Source organism: Hypanus sabinus, chromosome 12 (assembly GCF_030144855.1).
Source record: "Hypanus sabinus isolate sHypSab1 chromosome 12, sHypSab1.hap1, whole genome shotgun sequence".
Classification (NCBI taxonomy): Eukaryota; Metazoa; Chordata; class Chondrichthyes; order Myliobatiformes; family Dasyatidae; genus Hypanus; species Hypanus sabinus.
In genome coordinates, this window is record NC_082717.1 from 84,681,069 (window position 1) to 84,697,986 (window position 16,918).

Below are 16,918 nucleotides of genomic sequence, written 5' to 3' on the forward strand. Positions count from 1 at the left end.
GGAAATCCAAGCAACTCCCACAAAATGCTGCAGGATCTCAGCAGGCCAGGCAGCATCTATGGAAAAGAGTACAGTCGCCGTTTTGGGCCGAGATCCTTCAGCAGGACTGGAGAAAAAATGAGGAATAGATTTAAAAGGTGGGGAGAGGGGAGGGAGAAACACAAGGTGAGAGGTGAAACCGGGAAGGGGAGGGTGAAGTAACAGCCGGGAAGTTGATTGGTGAAAGAGATACAAGGCTGGAGAAGGGGGAATTTAATAGGAGAGGACAGAAGGCCATGGAAGAAAGAAAAGGGGGCAGGGAGGAGCACCAGATGGAGGTGATGGGCAGGGAAGGAGATAAGGTGAGAGAAGGAAATGGGGATGGAAAATAGTCGGGTGGGGGGGTATTTACTGGAAATTTGAGAAATCGATGCTCATGCCATCAGGTTGGACACTACCCAGGCTGAATATAAGGTGTTGAGTCTCCAGCACTGCTTCATCTACTTCAACACCTCTCCTGGGAGGGCATTCCAAGCATCTACTATTCTGTGTGGAGAAAAAACTACATCGCAATCTCCTTTAAACCTTTCCCCTCTCACCTTAAACCTGTGCCCTCTACTGTTTGGCATTTCCATCCCGACAAAAGGCCATCTGCCTCCCCTGTCTATCCCTCTTCATAACGTTAAAAAAACTTGTATCAGCTAGCCGGTCAGCCTCTGACACTCGAGAGAGAGCAATCCAAGTTTGCCCAACCTCTCCTTATTGCCAATTCACTTCAATCCAAGTACATCCTGATGAACCTCATCTGCACCCTCTCCAAAGCCTCCATGTCCTTCCTATTTTGCAGTGACCAGAACAGCACACAATAACCAAAGGTTTATCCAGCTGCAACGTGACGTCCCAGCTTTTATACTCAACGTCACGACCAATGAAGACAAGCACACCATATAATGCCCTATCCACTTGCGTTACCACTTTCATGGAGCTCCGGGCTTGTACTTTGCACAATGATGGTGTTAGGCACTCTGGCATCTGCTGTGCACTTTCCTCGTGCTTTTCCCTCCCAAAAAATCAATGCCTCACAATTATCACGATTGAACTCCATCTGTCAATTCTCTGCCCAAGTTTCCGAGCTATATCCTGCTGTAGCCCCCGACAATCTTCCTCATTATCCACAACCCCACTGATTTTCATGCTCATCTGCAGTCTGAATTAATCAGACTACCTCCAAATACATCCATATCATTAATATACACTTGGAGTACTGTGTCCAGTTCTGGTCGCCTCACTATAGGAAGGATGTGGAAGCATTGGAAAGGGTACAGAGGAGATTTACCAGGATGCTGCCTGGTTTAGAGAGTATGCATTATGATCAGAGATTAAGGGAGCCAGGGCTTAACTCTTTGGAGAGAAGGAGGATGAGAGGAGACATGATAGAGGTGTACAATATACTAAGAGGAATAGATAAGAGTGGACAGCCAGCGCCTCTTCCCCAGGGCACCACTGCTCAATACAAGAGGATGCAGCTTTAAGGTGAGGGGTGGGAAGTTCAAGGGGATGTTAGAGGAAGGTTTTTCACTCAGAGAGTGGTTGGTGCGTGGAATGCACTGCCTGAGTCAGTGGTGGAGGCAGATACACTAGTGAAATTTAAGAGACTACTAGACAGGTATATGGAGGAATTTAAGGTGGGGGGTTATATGGGAAGCAGGGTTTAAGGGTCAGCACAACATTGTGGGCCGAAGGGCCTATACTGTGCTGTACTATTCTATGTTCTATGTTCTAGATATTTGTCTCACAATCAACAGAGGGCCCAGTACCGATCCTTTCAGAACGTCACTAGTCAGAAAAGCATGCCTTTACCCCTATCCTTGGACTTCTATGGCCCAATCAATTTGGATCCAACTTATCGTGGATTCTGTATGATTTTGTCTTCTGGATCAGCGTACCACGAGGAATAAATGCTTTACCAAAGTCCATGTAGACAACATCCACTGCTCTCCCCTCATCTATCACCTTCGTCATTCCCTTGAAAAATTTAATAAAATTTGTGAGACATGCCCCGCAAAGAAAAACACTGATGATTCCTATTAAGCCCACGTGTTTTCAAAGGCAAGTATCCTGTCCTTAAGAATCCTCCCCAGTAATTCTCCTACCAATGATACAAGGCTCACAGACCTATCATTTCCTGGTTTGTCTGTCTTGTCCCTTTGAACAAAAGAATAACACTGACTATTCTCCAATCTTGTGGCATTTTGTCCATGGATAAAGAGGATACAAAGATCTTTGTCTCCGCTTGTACTCCTCAGTACCCTGTGATCCCATTAGGGCCTGGGAACTGAACTGCCTTAATATTTTTCATATCATCTAACATCCTCTCCTCCTTAATATTGACATGCTCTAGAATATCAACCTTCCTTTCCTTAATCCCCCTATTATCCATGGTGAATACTCTTACTTACTCTTACTCTTACTAATACTTACTCTTTAAGAACCTAGCCCACTTCCTTTGGCTCTGAGTGTAACTCCCCTCTTTTGTTTTTATGTAGTCCTACTCTTTCTCTACCTTGCTTCTAATATACTTATAAAATGACTCGGGATTCTCCCTAATCCTACCTGCCAAGGTTATTTCATGGCCCCTTATAATCCCCACCCCAGTGTGGCAGTTTTCATCACGCTATTACGGTTTGGGGCATCAGAATGTGGAGTTCAATTCAGACGCCGTCTATAAGAAGTTTGTACGTCTTTCTGTGAGTGCACGGGTTTCCTCCAGGTGCTCTGCCTTCCTCCCACAGTCCAAATACGTATCAGTTAGTAGGTTAATTGGTCATTGTAATTTGCCTTGTGATTAGGCCAGGGTTAAGTCGGTGGGCTGCTGGGTGGTGTGGTTCATTGGGCCGGAAGGGCCTATTCTGCGCTCTATCTCTAAATAAATAAAAATAAATTAAATTCCTTCCCACTTACTTAATGTTCATTCTCTGATTTCAGCTTTCAAAACCTTACATATGCTTCCTTATAAATTTTTACTAAACTTACAATAACTCGTGTCATCCAATGTTCCCAAACTTTTCCCTCCCTACCTTTTATACTCAACATGCTGCAGCAGGCAGGTCTTGAACTCTAATCAACAAGCTTTTAAAAAATTCCCCCATATTATATGTGGATTTTCCTTCAAGTAAGCCACCCCCAATCTAATTTCTCTTGTTCCTTCCTAATACTATGTAGTTATACAGTACGTCTGTGATAACAAACCTGAGTCTGATTCTAATTTCACTTTCACCTGTGGACCAATTTAACCCTTATCCATAAAAATCATAACAATTTGTTGAAATGCATGAGTTGACTCAACACAGCCAGACATGGAAAACATTTCATCCTCTGATCTCATTATGACGAGGAGTATTCTTACCTGTCTCTCCCTTTTGGCCACTTCTTCCAGGGTTTGTTTCAGAGTCTTTAGCTCACTGCTAACAGCCTCCAGTATGTTCCGAGCTCGATCTTTCTCCTCCTTTGCCTCCAGCTCAGTGAAATCCAGCTCTGACTTTGTGCTATTTAGCTTTGCTGTGGCCTCCTGTTTTAACTTCTCCAGCTTCTTCACAGATTTATTCAGCTCCTCAATCATTTTGTTTTGCTCCAGCGTTTTAATCTGCATACACATTGGAGGAAAAGACAATTACTGCTGGTTGAAAAAGAGCACACTTTACAAAGAATTAACTGCCAGTAAGGATTTGCACTACATTCATAGGAGAGAGGATTAAATCTGATTAGTAAATTTACAGATGACAATTAAAATTTGTAATGTTGAAGATAGTGAGGAGGGTTTTCTTAGGCTACAGCATTATACTGATCAGCTGGTAAGTTGAGCAGAACAATGGCAGACGAATTTAATCTTAACACATGTAAAGCGATGCATTTTAGAAGGTCCATTAAGGGTGCAACATACACAGAAAATGGTAGAGCTCCAGGGAGTGTTGTTGAAAGGAGGGATCTTGGCATGAAAGTCTGTAGCTGCTTGGAAGTATCAGTATAGGTGGATAATGTGTTGAAGAAGGTACAGTATATGGGATGCTTCCCTTCAGTCCCAGTATATAACAGAAGAGCAGAGTCGTCAGGATACAGCTTTGCTAAATATTGGTCAGCTGTCACAGTTCTGAAGAACGCACAGGAAACATCATATTCAGGAATAATGTTGAGTTTCTCATCATCCATGCCCATTTGATTTAAACAACATAAACCAACCAAAGGAGACATAAGAGACTCTGTGGACGCTGAAAACCTTGAGCAACATGCACACAGAATGCTGGAGGAGCTCAGCAGGTCAGGCAGCACCTATAGAGGGAAATAAGCAGCTACTGTTTCAGGCCGAGGGATCTCAAATGCTGAGAGTTCCTCCAACATTTTTTGTGTGTACAGACCAACCAAAGGGCTAGGCTAATGTGGAGCTGCATTCAAAGGCACCGTAGGATGTGTAAGAGTACAGCAATGATTCTTCAATCCACATTTTGGCTAGAAAGACAGAGCAGTGAAGTTTCCAACTCCAGTGGAATTCATAACATTACTTGGCTCGCTATTCAATGTAAAGAGGTCCACTGATTAGTAGAAAATTGGAAATATTGGAACAAAGGGTCATTTTCATTCACATTTTCCGATGGTATCGGAAGCCACTTTGACCATCGAACCCATGTTGGCCATCAGAGCAAGTCCACCCTCCCACTTCTTTAACTCCAGACCATCCAACTCACAGTTTTGGAATTGCTAGGAGCTTCTTCTCACATCCAGTAACTTTCAATGTAAAAGGTTGCGAGAGAGTAACTCCAGAGCCAGATATTAGCACATGGGTCGACAGAAGAAGGACTAGACTTTTTGGAATTACCTTGAGCTCATGAGTGTCAGACAGCTTTGCCTTCAGAGCCATGCCATAGGATTGGGCTGAGTGCAGCTCCTTCTCGAGGTTTTCCATCTTTTTCTGCAATTTCCGCACAGTAAGGTTGGCTTCATCTCTCTCCACTGCCAGGGCAGTTTGAGTCTGTTTCTCTGCATCCATCTGGGTAATTTTTTTCCTCAGCAAGTCCATGTGCAGGTCTTTGCTCTCTAACTTCTCTTTCTGTGCTTTAAGCTGCAAGAGTGAAAAATAAATTAGTCCCTTCAATTCTCATGTTAGACCGGAGGCACTTATTTTTTAAGCCGGCAGTGGTTTGCTCGCACCATTCTTGCTGGAGTCAGGGGGTAGTGGGTTCAAGTCCCACTGCAGAAACACTTAATTCATGCTGAGATTCTCAGTCCAGCACACACAGTGCAGCTGGAACTCAGCAGGTTGGGCAGCGTCTGTGTTGGGGAATAAACAGTTTCGATTGGGCTGAGACCCTTCATCACGACTGGAAAGGAAGGGGGAAGAAGCCAGAATAAGAGGGTGGAGGGAGGGGAAGGAGTACAATCTAAAAGGGATTTTCACAGCACTATTGAGGAAGTATTTTTTGTAAAAGCTGGGAGAGTGCAAAATCCAGCTGCACTGCACACATGTTTGAGCTCAATGGGTTTATGTCAAAATTGGAGTGCATTGCATATGTACAGTTGACAGGCAGGTCGTATCAGTCAACAATTCACTGTGTTCTTTCAGCAGTTTTTTTTCCTGCCTTTACCCACCAACCTCTATTCTGCTGACCATCATGGTGCATGAAACAAAAAGCAAGCACAAAATAATATCCTATCCTAAAGTAACTTTGTACATCAAAGGATGAAAGGTCCAACTATCAATTCGTGCATTTTCCTTGGTTGCCGCCTTCTACTTTCCTGTGCCTCTCCATTAAAGGCTGATGCACGGTTGGTGGAAAGTGGAAATTTTTAGCAGAGGAATGACTTTGCAGGAGATCTGGCCTTGGACTACACCATCTCATCATGAACACCAGCAGCCTATCAAACTACAGAAAACATAATGAGATATGTTCTGGTTAGATAACAACTGTCATATACCTGGGGTGGGAGAGCTAGTCTGTGCCTCCATGGAGACACTGTCACTCCCCACAGCACAATCCCTCTCCATGTCTTTAGAATCAAATGGAGCACAGATGCCTGAGCCTCTGAGACATGCTGTTAGCTGCTCTGAATACCATTGCCCAGTAGTTCCAGCTTCACAAACGTTGAGTGAGCTTTGCTGCAATGAAATCTGTCATCAGACTTTGCTTCACGCCTGGCTCCACCAGTGTGGAGTTGCTCATCACGTGCACAGGAAAGCACAGACTCCAGGCAGAGCCCAGTGAAGGGAAGTGATCGGGGAATAGAGTCCATGAGAGTGTGGTTTGGGAAGGATCTTGACTCTAGAGACGATTAGCCTGATCGTGATATATCTAATAACTGACCATTCACTAATATACAAAGAAGCCAAATAAGATTGATCTGACAGAGCCGAGAGTCGATTATCTCAGCCTAATCTACCTTTCTTCGCAGGTTGTACGTCAGAGTCTTGTTTTCAACAATGGCTTCGCTCTCCATTTTAACCAGCTGATCAGCCCGGGCAAGGATTGTGTCTAGCTGCATATCAAAGCCAATCTCTGATGTCATCTCATCCAGCTTCATCTTCTCTGTGACTTGCTCCAAAAATTTCAGATACTTAAGAAAAAATTAATATTTAAACAAGAATTACTTACATACATTATAATATTCTTCCAAACCAATTTAACACTCTAATATGTTAAGATTAGCTGCTCTGGATTAATTTATGGTACATCAGTAAAACATGGGATGGCACTCAGTTGGCATCAGAACCATTGTTACCTCTCAAATGTTGAATCATGACTTATCCACAAAACAGCCTCCGATCCAGCATCTTTGTCAGCAATGTAGATGAGAACAGGGATTGTTGTACTTCCAAGTCCTGGCAGCCCTCTGTGGTTAGCACCATTCTTTGTGGGTAAGCCATCCAATTCTTCCTTTGTCCAGGACTTGAGAATTATTCAGCCTGTGCCCATGGACTTTCTTAACTCAGAACATAATTAGCTCATCAGACCTGTTGCCACTGACAGCACCAGAGCTGTTGAACAGTGGTGGCATATTTGGACAGATGCCGCAGGAGGCCATCGGTGAGTCATTGCGAGAACAGTTTTGCATTTATCAGTGGACTGCATCTATTGTATCTTGCAACATACAATCTGCTAAGCATTTCTCCAGTTTACAAAGAGTGCCCTCCTCCACCCCTCCGTGGTAAAATAAGAGAAGTACTGACACAAAAGACAAAGGGTGGCACTGCAGCACAGCTGGTACCCCACTGCTCGGGCAAACTGCGTTCAATGCTGACAGATGGCCATGCCAGTATGGAGATCTTTTCCATTCCCTTTGTACTGTGTGGGCTCCCTCCCTACCCCTGGGTGTTTTAGTCCAAAGATGTGTGGTTGGCAGGTTAATTGACCACAGTAATTTGCCTCTAGTATACAAATGAGTGACTTCATGAAACCCGAATGAACCCAGATCTCTGGCACCGTGAGTCAATGCCTCCACCAGCTGCCGTATGTTATTGTGCCACCAATTGCAAAGGTGTGTAGGCTGGTGGGTTAATTGCCCTTGGTCAACTGCCCCAGGGTGTAGGAGTGAGTGGTAGGGAGTGGAGATCATGATGAAAATAAGTGGGGATGTTGGATTGCGCAACTGAATTGGCATTAACCTCATTCCCTGTCACAAGGAGATGTGGAACCCAGCTGCAAAGAAGCAAAGTAGCTTTGCCTGTTTTTTCATGTGAGTCAGGACAAGAGCTAAAATTTATTATTTCTTAGATTTTAGATTTAGAGATATAACAGGTCCTTCTGGCCCAACAAGCTTGCACCAGCCAAATAACCTACTAACCCACACCTTTGGAGTGTGGGAGGAAACCCTGCACCCAGGGAAACCCATGCGGTCATGGGAAAATGTATAAACTCCTTACAGACACATCACACTAACCACTACAGTACCATGCCACCAACTCTACACTACAAAATCCTTCTGGGTGCTGAACCAATGCAGTGAAGGACTGCGCTTCATACCTTCTGCTTGTCCTGGCTCAGGGCATCACAAAGCACGTCCCCGTCCAGCATGCGTTCCTGCAGGTACTGAACTCGTTGCTGGAGCTCCAAGAGCCTTTGCTCTGCCTTGCCAGAGCGCTGCAGTGCAGCTTGGTGTAGACCCACTTGCTTGTCCAGTTGCTCTGTTAGCCTGCCGGTGCTCTCCTCCAGTTGAGATACAGCCTGGCAAAGACAATAAAAGCATGATTAAAGCCTGCCATCACCCTTCCATACTGATGGGGCAAGTGAGCAAACTGTTACAACAATACAATCAACCTTAGTATTAGAGCATGCTCTCCTCTCTCTACTGCCATCAGGAAGGAGGTACAGGAGCCTCAGGTCCCACTCCACCAGGTTCAGGAATAGTTATTACCCCTCAACCATCAGGCTACTGACCCAGAGTGGATAACCCACTCACCCCAACACTGAACTGATTCCACAACCTATGGACTCACTTTACAATATGTTTGCAATATTTGTGATTATTATTATTTTGCTTTTTACTCTTTAGTATTTGCACAATATGTTGCCTTTTGCACGCTGGTTATTTTTGTTCAGCTTCTCATTGATTCTGTTGTTTCTTTGTACTTCCTGTGAATGCCCACAAGACAATGAATCCTAGGGTTGTATATGATGACATCTGTGTACTTTTACAATAAACTTACTTTGAGCTTTGACCTTTCGAGCTTGGAGATTTTTAGTGTTCACTGAACTCCTCATTCCCCTTCACTTTTAGTCATCATTGAATTCCCACAAGTGACGACAACAGTGTAAAATTCATCTGCATTTTCAATCACCTAGCTCAGAAATTCAGGTTTTATTTATTCACACCACCACTGGGTTACATTATGTGACTTGACATAATCTAATACTCAGCCTAATTTTTTTTGATCTCACTGGAATTTCTGTCCTCCGGTGATCTGAAATATAAGTTTACTCATCTGTCTTAACTAGTTCGGAGGTCAATGCCATGGTTGCACTTGAAAGCCTTTAGTGACCACGGCCCTCTTGGTGCAACCTCATACAACCGAAGATCACCTCAGGCTGCCGCTACCGTTGCTCTCTGCCACATCTGATAGATTGCAGCTCGTTGTTTACTTTTACTTCAGCCCAGGTGAGTTAGGAAACCAAGGACAAGTGTCGAGCGGGCAGCGGAGTCCGTGGAAGCAGAGTCCTGGGCTTTGGCTAAGTGGGAGTCCGTGGAAGCAGAGTCCTGGGCTTTGGCTAAGTGGGAGTCCGTGGAAGCAGAGTCCTGGGCTTTGGCTAAGTGGGAGTCCGTGGAAGCAGAGTCCTGGGCTTTGGCTAAGTGGGCTTCGGCGTAAGGGGACTTCGGTAAGGCTGTGTGATTGCTCGCTGAGGGGAAGAAGGTAAGGTCGCTAGGTGCTTTTTAGACATTCTATTAATCCAGTTCAGGTATGGGGGAGACAGTCAGAGCAGTGGTGTGCTCCGTATGCAGTATGTGGGAAGTCAGGGTCAACACAGTTGTCCCTGATGACCACACCTGCAAGAGGTGCGTCCAGCTGCAGCTCCTATCAGCCCGAGTTAGGGAGTTGGAGCTGGAGCTGGATGAACTACGGATCATTCGGGAGGCAGAGGCAGAGATAGATAGGAGTTATCAGGAGGTAGTCACACCAAAGAACCAAGATTTGGGCAGATGGGTGACGGTCCAGAGAGGCAGGGGGAGCAGGCAGAGAAAGCAGAGCACCCCTGCGGCCATTCCCATTAACAATAAGTATACCGTACTGGATACTGTTGATGGGGATGACCTACCAGGAATGAGTTGTAGTGGTCCTGCCTCTGGCACAGAGGTTGAACCCTCAACTAGAAAGGGGAGGAGGGAAGAGAAGAGTGCGATAGTTTTAGGGGATTCTATAGTTAGGGGGGCAGATAGGAGATTTTGTGGGGCAGATCGGGAGTCTCGGATGGTATGTTGCCTCCCTGGTGCCACGGTCCGGGACATCTCAGATCGGGTGCAGGCTATTCTTGAGAACGAGGGCATGAACCCAGATGTAGTGGTCCATGTAGGGACCAACGATGTAGGTAAGGTGAGTGAGGGGGTCCTGCTTAGAGAGTTCAGGGAGTTAGGAGTGAAGCTGAAAGGCAGGACCTCCAGGGTGACAATCTCGGGATTGCTACCTGTGCCACGTGCGAGTGAGGCGAAGAATAGAATGATTATGCACATTAATACGAGGCTGAGAGCATGGTGCAGGAAGGAAGGGTTCAGGTTTTTGGATAATTGGTCTTTGTTCCAGGGACATTGGGATCTGTTTCGAAGGGACGGTCTACATCTGAACCGGAGGGGTACTAGCATTCTTGCAGGAGTGTTTGCCAGTGCTGCTCGGGGGGGTTTAAACTAGATGTGCAGGGGGCAGGGATCCAGATCCAGAGGGTTGGTCAGAAGGAGCATGGGATTAAATGTGTAGAAGGTTTGGGTAATCTTGAGAAGGTCATCAAAATTCAGGGTGCAATTAGCCCGATGGAAGTTCAAGGAGCTGGGTTAGGTACAGTAGACAGTCTTTTAAGCAAAGAGAGGAGGAATGGGCTAAGAATTCTATACTTGAATGCACGTAGTGTCAGAAATAAGACAGATGAGCTTGAAGCTCAGATGAAAATGGGGAACTACGATATTGTTGGGATAACGGAGACATGGCTGCAAGGGGATCAGGCCTGGGAATTGAGTGTACCAGGGTATACGTGCTATCGTAGAGACAGAAATATGGGAAGAGGGGGTGTGGTGGCCCTGTTGGTAAGGAATGAGATTCAGTCCTTAGCAAGAGATGACTTGGGAACAGGGGAAGTAGAGTCTGTGTGGATTGAGCTGAGGAACAGCAAGGGTAAAAAGACCCTAATGGGTGTTGTGTACAGGCCCCCAAACAGTAGCGTGGATATTGGGTACAAGTTGATTAGGGAGTTAACATTGGCATGTGCTAAAGGTAATGCAGTCGTTATGGGAGATTTCAACATGCAGGTGAACTGGGAGAATCAGGTAGGTGCTGGACCCCAGGATAGGGAGTTTGTGGAGTGTCTAAGGGATGTATTTTTGGAACAGCTTGTGCTTGAGCCAACCAGGAACGAGACTATTTTGGACTTGGTGATGTGTAATGAACAGGAATTGATAAGTGATCTTGAAGTAAAGGAGCCATTAGGAAGTAGTGATCATAACATGATAAGTTTTTATCTACAATTTGAGAGGGATAAGGGCAGATCAGAGGTGTCAGTGTTGCAATTAAATAAAGGAGACTACGGAGCCATGAGGGAAGAGCTGGCCAAAGTTAAATGGGCGGATGCCCTGGCAGGAAAGACAGTGGATCAGCAGTGGCAGATATTCTTGGGCATAATACAAAAGCTGCAAAAGCAGTTCATTCCAATGAGAAGGAAGGATTCAAAGAGGGGGAAGGGGCCACAGTGGTTGACAAAGGAAGTCAGAGATTGTATAGCATTAAAGAAAAAGAAGTATGACAGGGCGAAGATGAGTGGGAATACAGATGATTGGGAAAGTTTTAAGGAGCAGCAGATCTTAACTAAAAAAGCAATACGGAGAGAAAAAATCAGGTATAAGCTCAGTCTAGCCAGGAATATAAAAGGGGATAGCAAAAGCTTTTTTAGCTATGTGAAGAGAAAGAAGATAGTTAAGAACAATGTTGGCCCCTTGAAGAATGAATTGGGAGAAATTGTTATGGGAAACAGGGAAATGGCAACAGAATTTAATGCGTACTTTAGATCTGTCTTCACCAGGGAGGACACAAGCAATCTCCCAGATGTATGGATGGGCCAGGGTCATAAGATATCAGAGGAATTGAGACAGATTGACATTAAGAAAGAAACTGTGATGAGTAGACTCGTAGGACTGAAGGCTAATAAATCCCCGGGTCCAGATGGTCTGCATCCGAGGGTTCTAAAAGAGGTGGCTCAGGAAATTGCGGATGCATTGGTAATCATTTTCCAATGTTCCTTAGATTCAGGATCAGTTCCTGAAGGTTGGAGAGTGGCTAATGTTATCCCACTTTTCAAGAAGGGAGGGAAGGAGAAAACGGAGAACTATCGCCCTGTTAGCCTAACGTCAGTCGTGGGGAAGATGCTTCAGTCCATTATTAAGGACGAAATAGTGGCACATCTAGATGGCAGAAATAGGATTAGGCCGAGCCAGCATGGATTTACCAAGGGCAATCATGCTTGACTAATCTGTTGGAGTTTTTTGAGGGTGTAACAAGGATGTTAGACGAGGGTAAGCCAGTGGATGTTGTATACCTAGATTTTCAGAAGGCATTCGATAAGGTGCCACATAGGAGATTGGTGAGTAAAATCAGAGCTCATGGCATTGGGGGCAGGGTTTCAACATGGATAGAAAACTGGTTGGCAGATAGAAAGCAAAGGGTAGCAGTGAATGGGTGTTTCTCGGACTGGATGGAGGTGACTAGTTGGGTACCACAGGGCTCTGTATTGGGACCACAGCTCTTTACGATTTATGTCAATGATTTAGATGAGGGCATTGAAAACTATATCCGCAAATTTGCTGACGATACTAAACTGGGTGGCAGCGAGACATGCGAAGAGGACGTTAGGAGAATACAGGGAGACTTGGATAGGCTGGGTGAGTGGGCAGATACTTGGCAGATGTCATTCAATGTGAATAAATGTGAAGTTATCCACTTTGGAAGCAGGAACAAGAGGGCAGAGTATTGTCTGAACGGTGTAGAGTTAGGTAAGGGAGAAATGCAAAGAGACCTAGGAGTCCTAGTTCACCAGTCAATGAAGGTGAATGAGCAAGTGCAACAGGCAGTGAAGAGGGCAAATGGAATGTTGGCTTTTGTTACAAGGGGAATTGAATACAAGAGCAAGAATGTCCTTTTGCATTTGTACAGGGCCCTGGTGAGACCACACCTGGAATATTGTGTACAGTTTTGGTCTGCAGGTTTAAGGAAGGACATTCTGGCAGTTGAGGAAGTGCAGCGTAGATTCACTAGGTTGATTCCTGGGATGGCAGGGCTGTCTTACGCAGAGAGATTGGAGAGATTGGGCTTGTACACGCTGGAATTGAGGAGATTGAGAGGGGATCTGATTGAAACGTTTAAGATAATTAAAGGATTTGATAGGATTGAGGCAGGAAATATGTTCCAGATGTTGGGAGAGTCCAGTACCAGAGGGCATGGATTGAGAATAAGAGGTCAGTTATTTAAAACAGAGTTGAGGAAGAGCTTCTTCTCCCAGAGAGTTGTGCAGGTGTGGAATGCACTACCTCGGAAGACGGTGGAGGCCAATTCTCTGGATGCTTTCAAGAAGGAGCTAGATAGATATCTGATGGATAGGGGAATCAAGGGATATGGGGACAAGGCAGGGACTGGGTATTGATAGTGAATGATCAGCCATGATCTCAGAATGGCGGTGCAGACTCGAGGGGCCGAATGGTCTACTTCTGCACCTATTGTCTATTGTCTATTATCTACCTACACCTCCCAACATGCAGCAAATCAAATCCTTATGGAGACCTCCTTTGCAACATACTCCCAGGAGCACCTGGCTCAAACCCTGGAGTATTTCGGTGGACCCTGTGTGCACATAGAACATGCATTTTGCTGGCACTGTTCTTCACTGGCCAAACCAGGTCCCTCTTAACTCTTGGGAATACTACCTCACATTCCCACCATAATATAACAATGAGTCAAAGTAGAGGAAAGCAATAGTGAGCTTATTAACATGGTGTTATGACAACAACTTTCCCTCAATGTCAAAACAAAAGAGTTTTCCATTGACTTCAGTAACAGGGGAGGCGATGCCCATGTTTTTTGGTGGCAACAACGTTGTTGAGGTTGAGGGAACTGAGAGCTACAAATTTGTAGGAGTGGGACAGCACAGTAGCATAGTGGTTAGCACAACGCTTTACAGTATCAGCGACTCGGGTTCAATTCTTGCCTCTGTCTGTACATTCTCCCCATGACTGCGTGGGTTTTCTCCGAGTGCTCCAGTTTCCCCCCACAGTCCAAAGAACCATCGGTAGGTGGGTTAATTAGTCATTGTAAATTGTCCCATGATTAGGGTAGGGGTTGCTGGGCAGTGTGGCTGTACCTTAGTAAACAAATAAAACATTATCAATAATACAGAACGTCCTGGTCCAATCACATTGATGCCACAATCAAGAAAACTCAGTAGCATCCCTATTTTCTCCGAAGGCTAAAGAAATTTGGCAAGTCCCCGTCAGTAGTTACCACTATTTATCAATGCACCATAGAATCTATATTATCTGGATACATAACGGTTTGGTATGGAACGCACAGAGACCAGCCTCCCCTCCACGGACTCTATTGCTGCCTCTGTAAAGCAGCCAGTGGAAGCAAAGACCTGCCCCACCGGGCATCCTGTCTACCATCAGGCAGAAAACAGAAAAGCCCGAACACAGGCTCCACTAGGCTCAAGGACAGCTTCTACACCATTGTTACAATGGCTCCCTAGAACGATCAGATCAACTCTGCACCTACACTGCACTCTCTATATATACAGACACACACACACACACACACACAGTATATATATATATATTCATCCCCCCCCCCCTGGAAGTTTTCATATTTTATTGTTTTATAACATTGAATCACAATAGATTTATTTTGGCTTTTTTGATACTGATCAACAGAAAAAGATTCTTTCATGTCAAAGTGAAGACAGATCTCTCCAAAGTGATCTAAATTAATTGCAAATATGAAACACAAAAGAACTGATTGTTTAAGTATTCACCTCCTTTACTGTGACCCACCAAATCATCACTGGTGCAGCCATTGGGTTTTAGAGGTCACATAATTAGTGAAATGGAGATCACCTGTGTGCAGTCAAGGGGTTTCAATTGATTGTAGTCAGAATACACCAGTATCTGGAAGGTCCAACTGCTGGTGAGTCAGTATCCTGGTGAAAACTACACCATGAAGACAAAAGAACACACCAAGCACCTCAGTGAAAAGATTATTGTAACGCACAAATCAGGAGATGGATTCAAGAAAATTTCCAAGTCACTGAGCATCCCTTGTGACAACAACTGTTGCCCGGGTGCTTCACCTGCCACAGTTTTATGGGAGAGTGGCAAAGAGAAAGCCACTGTTGAAAAAAACTCACATGAGATCTTGGCTATGATTTGTCAAAAGGAATGTGGGAGGCTCTGAGGTCAGCTGGAAGAAGGTTCTCTGGTCTGATGAAACCAAAATTGAGCTTTTTGACCATCAGACTAATATGTTTGGCATAAGCCAAACACCACACATCATCAAACACAAACCATCTCCACTGTGAAGCAAGCTGGTGGCTGCATCACGCTGTGGGGACGCTTCACTGCAGCAGACCCTGGAAGGCTTGTGAAGGTAGAGGGTAAAATGAATGCAACAAAATTCCTGGAGGAAAACCTGATGCAGTCTGCAAAAGAACTGAGACTTGGGAGATCTGTTTTCCAGCAAGACAATGACCCTAAGCATTAAGCCAAATCTACACAGGAATGGCTTAAAAACAACAAAGTTAATGTCCTGGAGTGGCCAAGTCAGAGTCCAGACTTCAACCCAATTGAGAATTTGTGGCTGGACTTGAAAAGGGCTGTTCACTTATAATCCCCATGCAATCTGACAGAGCTTGAGCAGTTTGGTAAAGAAGAATGGGGAAAATTGCAGTGTCCAGATGTGCAAAGCTGATAGAGACCTGTCCACACAGACTCAAGGCTGTAATTGCTGCACCTACTAAATGCTGACTTGAAGGGGATGAATAACTCTGCAATCAATTATTATGTGTTTAATAACTGTAATAAGTTTAGACAAATTTGCAGAAGTTTGTTTTCACTTTGACATGAAAGAGTCTTTCTGTTCATCGGTATCAAAAAGGCCAAATTAAATCCTCTGTGATTCAATGTTGTAAAACAATAAAACATAAAGGCTTTTAAGGGGAAGTTAATAGTTTTTATATGCACTGTATATGGCTGGGGTGCCTATAGCTTTTGCACAGTATTATAGTCATTTTACGTATTGCATTGTACTACCACTGCAAAAAAAACATGACATATGTGAGTGATAATAAACCTGATTCTGATATGGGTTTCTATTGTGGACTGAGAGTGGGAAGGAGGCAGGGAGAGGAGAATCGTTCTTGGGAAAGGGGGAGGGGGAAGCACCAGAAAGACATTCTGTAATGGTCAATAAACCAAGTGTTTAGAATCAATTGAACGTGCTTGGTGTCTCGGGGCCAGTTGCATCTGCACACGCACCAACCCTACCTCCACACTCCTTCGCTGCTACCTGTCCCACACCCCTCCCACAGCACTCCACCCTCACCGTTCCCGACATGCTTTGCTTCCGCCAGACTTACAACCTCGCTCTCCACTCCACATTGACAAAGTGCTGTGCACCCCAGCAATATGTATGTGCCTAAGGCCTTTGCACAGTACTGTATGTAGCTGTTACACATTATTACAGTTTTACCTTGTTCTTCCTCAATGAACTGTGTCATGATTTAAACAGCATACAAGACAAGCTTTTCACTGCATCTCAGTAGGTGAGATGAATGTGTAATAAACCAATTACATCTTATGGACACTTGACCTCACAATTTATCTTATTATGTCCTTGCACCTATTGTCCATCTACACTTTCTCTGTAACATCTTGTTATTGTTTTACCTTGTTGTAATGACTGATCTGTATGTATGCTATGCAAGACAAGTTTCTCACTGTACCTCAGTACAAGAGACAATAATAAACCAATTTATCCCTGCTAAGGAAAACAATGTTATGCCTTCTGCAATTAATGACACAGCAGGACTGAACCGCGGACAGAGAGAACAATATTTGTCTCTGTTGATTTTCATGACGTTAATTTTGAGTCAAAAATGCATAAAAGGCAGCTTGGGGTTAAAATGAATAGGATAAAGAATAATAAAATGGGTTTGAAATA

The 16,918-nt window shown here is 44.6% G+C and overlaps 1 protein-coding gene across 1 annotated transcript in view; it reads right to left on the minus strand.

Annotated features, from left to right (window-relative positions):
- Positions 1-16,918, minus strand: part of ccdc170 (coiled-coil domain containing 170) — a 97,679-nt gene that overhangs the window by 25,182 nt on the left and 55,579 nt on the right. The window contains exons 9-12 of the mRNA XM_059986336.1: positions 7,989-8,189; positions 6,409-6,582; positions 4,850-5,092; positions 3,386-3,622 (exon numbers count right to left, since the gene is read on the minus strand). Of these exons, the coding sequence (XP_059842319.1) occupies positions 3,386-3,622; positions 4,850-5,092; positions 6,409-6,582; positions 7,989-8,189 (855 nt within the window). The remainder of the gene's footprint in view (positions 1-3,385; positions 3,623-4,849; positions 5,093-6,408; positions 6,583-7,988; positions 8,190-16,918) is intronic.